General features: G+C 57.5%; 1 protein-coding gene across 1 annotated transcript; it reads right to left on the bottom strand.

The window, feature by feature from the left end:
- Positions 1-232: 232 nt before the first annotated feature.
- FOXF2 (forkhead box F2) lies at positions 233-6,094 on the bottom strand. Its single transcript, XM_010573291.1, has 2 exons — positions 5,077-6,094; positions 233-1,142 (listed from the first exon to the last, which is right to left on the bottom strand). The coding sequence occupies exons 1-2, from the start codon at positions 6,092-6,094 to the stop codon at positions 976-978; spliced, it is 1,185 nt and encodes a 394-aa protein (XP_010571593.1). The 3' UTR covers positions 233-975.
- Between the last annotated feature and the right edge of the window lie 46 nt (positions 6,095-6,140).

The following is a 6,140-nucleotide window of genomic DNA, read 5'->3' as shown; positions in this document are numbered from 1 at the left end:
AGTGGGTGCAGCCCAGAGACCGCGGCAGTGGCCCCCTCGGGGCAAGCGCTCGCTCCCCTCCTCTGCCTCCAGAGGCTGGAGGACTTGGGGTTGCGGCTTTAACAATCTCGGATGTTGGGGTGGAAGGGTTTTCCCCGAAGGAGCCGAGGGGAAATAAGTGCCTGTCCAGTGCATAGTCGTTTATATACATTTTATTGGAAAAAAAAATTTGTACATCAAAATATTTTGGCAAACTGTAAAAAGTATACATAAGTGCAAATATATTCTCCTTTTAAAGCAATAGTGTGTGAGTATACACGAGATTTATTTAAAATAATTTTTTAAAAAATATTGTGGTAGAAAACAACTTTTGTAAAAATAAAAAACAAAACGTTGTATTGCTGCAATACTGGAAAAAATGGAACTTTTCTTAAAGTCTATACACGAAAGGGCTAAACAACACTGTTTTAATAATATTGATCGGTCGGTGCTGAAGTCCATACAAAGTGTCCTTGGTGGGGCTCGGGGAGAGAAAAAAATACAGAAGTAAATTTCCCACTAACGCAGCAACGGAAGGGGGAGTCCTCGCAGGTGCTGAGCTGGGAGATTTATTTTTCCTATTCAAAGACACTTTCTCGTATAAAAATATATCGAATTGTTCCCTTTCCCAAAGCTCGATTCTTTAGGAGATCACAGAAAGGCGGTTTATGATTAAGGTGGTCAGACTTGGCATAAGGACACTTACGTCCCACCTAACCCAACACATCACACAAGGCATTTTTGCTTTTAGGAAGAGCTTTGGAGCGTTACATCGGCTGGATGTGTCCTTCAAGGTGTGGAGGGGGACCGAAAACACTGCTTCCTTAGGTAATTTTGCTAAGTGACTCGTGTACTATCAATGCTATCAGAGTGCACATTATATTTAATCTGCGTGGGTCCGTCTATACCTCGGCTCTGTCCAATGCCACCTGATTGTCTCTGTTGGAGGGGCTGCCTTCACATCACGCAGGGCTTGATGTCTTGACAGACGCTTTGATGGTGGTGATGGTGGTAGTAAGATCCACTAGCGGAAGGGTGAAACGAAGAAATGCCATTAAAATTGAGGACAAAATCTTTCCTGTCACACACCGGGGAGGGGTGATGCTGGTAGCGAGGCAATCCCACTGCAAGAGAAGATAACAAGAGCTGCTCAGAAGTCGGGTAGCTCTGCTCGGGCAGAGCAGCCCTTTCTCCCTCGCCCGCAGGGAGGTCAGGCTGCCTACACCAGGGCTCACACACCGCTTCGTTTCCCCCGGCCTCGGCACCCCCCCCCCCCAAGGGTTGGGGGCTCCTCCCTGGTTTTCCTGGCAGCGGACCGGGCGCCCCCCCCTCCCGGGCAAAGCCTGTCCCGCTTGCGGGGCAGAAAGAGCGGCGAGTCCCATCGCCCTGAGCGAGGAGGGAACGTGGATTCCCCGGAGTCCCCCATGGCCCGCGGGTGGGCTCGGGGCTGCACCCCTGCTCCTAGGAGCCCCCGTGCCCCCCCGGCGGGGGGGTTCTAAGCTGCACAACCGGGCGGCACACAGGCTGAGGGCAGAAAGGCGTGCGGAGGCGGATGCCCACGGACACATGCGTGGCCGCATCCCGGGTGCAGGCGTGTCTCAGAGCATGCCTCCCGTGGGGGGGTACACACGCTCTGCTGACCGCCTGCCCCTCCGCCTGCCTATTTATCAGCGTGTAGGGTGAGGTCAGCCTCTGCGTGGGGTGTAGGTGAGGGATTGTGGGTGTGAGCGAAGAGACGATGCCACTTGCGTGGTTTTCTGGATGCGCTGCAGGCATTTGAACCCGATTCCCGTCTTTGCTCCCTCTTCCCCCTCCCTATCCCGTTCCTGGGAGGTTTTTGCTTTTGACTTGAATGGCTGCAGGTTGAATTCCAGCCACGATCCGTTTGCGTGTTGATACTGTATTTATTTGCGTGTGTGTGTGTGTGCACACGAGCGTGCATGCCCAGTGGCGTGTGTGCTTTCATAAACGTAAGACACAGACCCAAGACACCCTACGGTTCATCGTCAACAACAAGCGAAGTATATCCGTGGCACCGACATGCGAATGACCTTGCAAGTTCCCATTTTCATTTCCCTCAGCCTAAGGCAGCCTTTCGGGGGACAAAATCCCAGGGCCGCGTGGGAGATTCCCCCTCCCCGTCCCCAGCCCGCGCCGTAGGGCCGTGCTGGGATCTTTAGTCTGGCAGGGTTCCTACTGGATCCGGCGGGGAGGGGAGCATTGCCTGAGCAAGGCCCGCAGGGTAGAGCCAGAGAGGGATTTGTTTTGGCGTGCGGATGTCAAACTCGGCTTGTGGGATCCTGTCAAACCTGACTGAGGGTCAAGGAAAAAAAAAAAAAAAAAAGACAGAGAGGGGGGGGGGGGGGAAGGCGGCAAAAGAAAGAGGAGAGATGGACAGGGGGAAAAAAAAAAAAAAAAAAGAAAAAGGAGGGAGCCGTCCCCGGTTTTCCCCAGGATGGCGGAGCGGAGCCCTTTGGCGGCGGCGGCCGGCGGGGCGGCGCGCACAGCCCGTCTCCTCCGGCACTGTCCCCTCCTTCACCCCGCAGAGCTCACTTTATAAAAGTGATTATTTCGCTGGATTTCCTCGGCTTTCTAATAACCCTGCTGGTATGCTCACCATAAACCGGGCCACTTTATTACAATCCTGATTCAATCATTTAGCAGGATTTAATAGTGTGCGAAAAAAATCCCCCCCCACACACGCCCCCCAGCTTCAAAATCCTTTTAGCAGAACCGAGCCTCCTGTTTCCAATTTTTTCCTCTCTTATTCTTGGGTCTGATGCAAATTCAAGGCTTTAAGTCCGCCCTGTCGCTGTCATGAGTAGAGGATTATTGACCGATCAACAGCGGTTGCCACAGAATTTGCTTTGCATTTAACTAAGAGAAAGGGAAAGGCGAAATTCACTTGCTATTTCTTTTTTGGGGGGAGAGGAGGAGAAAGATTATTGCTGGTATTAATTACGAATGAAGGAGCTCGGATGGTTTTTCCCCATCTCCTTCCAATCTACTAAAACGTTTGCGCTGCAGAGATTTTACGTAGCACACACGAACGAGGATTGGATCCACGCAAAAAAATAAAGGGTTGTGTTTTTTTTTTTTAGTTAATCAAGGAATGGGGATGGTTTCCACTAAAGTCGTGGGCCCAGATCCTGAAGCTGTAGAAAATAAGCGGAGAAACGCCGTTTTGCAAAGTGGTGGCATTAAATCTGAGCTGCTGGAAACGGACGCTCGTCGTCGGCATTAAGAAAGCGTCCATCGGTCCGTCTGCACGTATATCGGTCCTTGAACAGAAACAATTCGGATTTAAAACGTCCCAGCCTCGGGAACCGTAGTGGGGGCTTCGGAGGGACCAGAACCCTTGTTCCCTCTCCCTCTGCTTTTTGTTTTGAAGAGCTGTTCTTGGGCTGCTTCGAAATGAAAATTTCTCTTCCAGGAATCGCCTTTCCCACCTCGGGGGTCTGGCAGGAGGAGGGGGCGGCTGCATCCCAGCCCCGCTCCCCGCGCCAGTCCCTCTCCCGCGCCACGCGTGGCCCCGTGGGCCCTGAGCGGCGGCCCGCGGGGCCGCAAGGAGTCAAACAAACGGAGAAAAAAAAAAGTCCAGAAGGAAGGAAAACAAAAGAAAAAACATTTAAAAAAATCCAGCTAAGAACAACAAGCCAAAGCAGAAATCCCTATCGGTAAAGGTACGTATTTCGGTAGGGGATGCCCGTGTGAACCCGCCGGCCTCTCGCCCCGGCCCTCAAAACCACGTGGAAGGTCGACTCGAATCTCCGAAAAGTGGGTTTCAACCTCAGCAGCAGAGCCCCGAGGGCACGGAGGAGCCTGTCTGGGGACGCCCCGCGTCCCCGCACCCCTCTGCGCCGAACCGCCGGTAAGGCGGCGACCGGCTCCGCAGCCGCCTCTCCCCAGGAGCCACACCACGGGCTGTTTAGAGGTTTGAGTTGTTTTTGTTTTTTTTAAGGGAGGAAAACTTGCAACCGCTCGCTCTCCCCTGACACCCCACGTCCCTTCTGCGGGGATGGCCAAGCGGCTTCCCCGGCGGCCGGGCTCCCAGCTCGCCCTCCCCGCGGCGGCGGCAGGCTCTGGGGAGGCCGGGGCAGGCTACGGGGCTCGCCGAAGGACAGGAGAGTGATTGACAGGCGCCCAAGGAGGGGGCGGAGGGGGACCCAGAGCTGAGGGTCGCCTGTATTTGTTACTTGTTGAAATTCCCATAAAATTGAACAAGACCCCGCTCTCATAGGGGTTAAGTCAGGCTAAAATCCTCTTCGGTGTGGTCCAGCCCAGACTGTCTTTGTTTGCTTAACCTCCGGGACCCACGTTTAAAAGGGCTATTTGGAAAATTTCCCCGTAAGAGCCCAACATCTTTTACCCATTTTTGTGCTCGGATTTTTCTGAGCAGACATTGTCTGTAATCACCGGCCGGGGGGGGTGGGAGGGCGGGAGACAGAGACCAGAAAACTCTTTCCCTCCGGTTGCAGAAATACACGGGATCCGCTTTAATCTCTCGCGCATTTTTCAAGATAAGCTGTTGGGGATTTTTTTTTTTTTTTTCCCGAAGGGCTTGGGGAATACTATTTAACGCCTTTTTTTTGATTACTCCCGCGACGCGTCTCGGCGGACCGCGGTTTACCGAGGCGGCGGCGATGCCTGCCGGCGCTCCCCGCGAAGTGAAGCCGCAGCCCGGGGCGGCGGGGCTCGCCCCGCTCCCGCCGCCGAGCACACGTCGCCGGCCCCGGGGGGGGGAACGTGCGAGCCAGGACGGAGCCGGGACGGAGCCGGGCTTTCCTCGGAGGGCTCCTTCTTGGCGCTGGGCAAGAAGGAGGGATGCTCGCAGGCGTAGCCACAGCCTCCCCCCCCAAGACAGCCCCCCGCCCCGAACAGAGCAGCTCCAACCCACGCGTATTTTCCTCCCTCTCGCAGACAATGCCCCTCTTTTCTCCTACGCCGTGGAGGTCGGGGTGTCCCCGCGCGAAACCCTCGTCGCCGGTGAAAGCCCCGCCGGCGCCGCCCCCCCCCGCCGCCCCCCCCCCCCCGCTCCCCGCCCGGGTCCCTCCCTACCTGAGAGGTCGTCGCGGGGGCTCTGGTGCAGGTAGCCCTGCTCCAGGGAGTAGGAGGGCACGCTGGAGTGGATGCCGGAGGAGGCGGCGTTGGCGGCGGGGAGGCCCTGCTGCTTTATGTAGGGCGAGGCCCCCGAGGCTGTCCAGTGAGCCGAAGGGCTCGTGTAGGGCGAGTGGCACTCGATGGCGCTCGCCATGGCCGGCGAGGAGGGCACGGGGCTGCTGCTGCTGTCGGGGCCGTAGTCCCCGTTGGCAGTCACCGGGCAGCTGGCCATGTAGGTCGAGCCGGGGTTGGGCGACATGTGCGGGACGTGGTGGCCACCGCTGAGTCCCTCGTAGCCGCTGGCCATGGCGTTGGGCATCATGTCGAGGTTGTAGCCGTTGGAGTGGCAGGCGAGGGAGGCGGGGGGCGCCTGGAAGTCGAAGCCCTGCGGGAGGATGGAGGCGCCGAAGCCCAGCCCGTTCATCATGCGGTACATGGGCTTCAGCGCCTGGCATTTCCTCCTGAAGCCGCGGGGCCGCCGTCGGAAGGAGCCCTCCTCGAACATGAACTCGCTGGCCGGGTCGATGGTCCAGTAGTGGCCCTTGCCCGGGCGGCCCAGGCCCTTGGGCAGCTTGATGAAGCACTCGTTGAGGGAGAGGTTGTGGCGCACGGAGTTCTTCCAGCCCTGGTAGGAGCCGCGGAAGAAGGGGAAGCGGGCCTGCAGGAACTGGTAGATCTCGCTGAGGGTCAGGCGCTTGGAGGGCGAGCTCTGGATGGCCATGACGATGAGGGCGATGTAGGAGTAGGGGGGCTTCTCGGGCCGCCGTAGCCCCGAGCTGGCCTTCTTGCTCTTGGAGGACGCCGCCGCTGCCGCCGAGGAGGAGGAGGAGGAGGAGGTGGAGGTGGAGGAAGAGGAGGTGGAGGTCTCCAGGGCGGAGGAGGGCGGCCGGCTCATCTGGAGAGCTCCGGGAGCCGGGCTGCAGGAGCGGAGAGGGACGGGGGGCTCCAGCCGCTGCTGGCCGCTCTCGGTGGTCATCTGGCGGAGGGAGGGGAATGGGGCAGGGTGGGGTGAGGCTGGGAGG

Source organism: Haliaeetus leucocephalus, unplaced genomic scaffold (assembly GCF_000737465.1).
Source record: "Haliaeetus leucocephalus isolate CR32 unplaced genomic scaffold, Haliaeetus_leucocephalus-4.0 Scaffold373, whole genome shotgun sequence".
Taxonomy (NCBI): domain Eukaryota; kingdom Metazoa; phylum Chordata; class Aves; order Accipitriformes; family Accipitridae; genus Haliaeetus; species Haliaeetus leucocephalus.
This window is presented reverse-complemented; position numbering and strand designations above follow the sequence as displayed.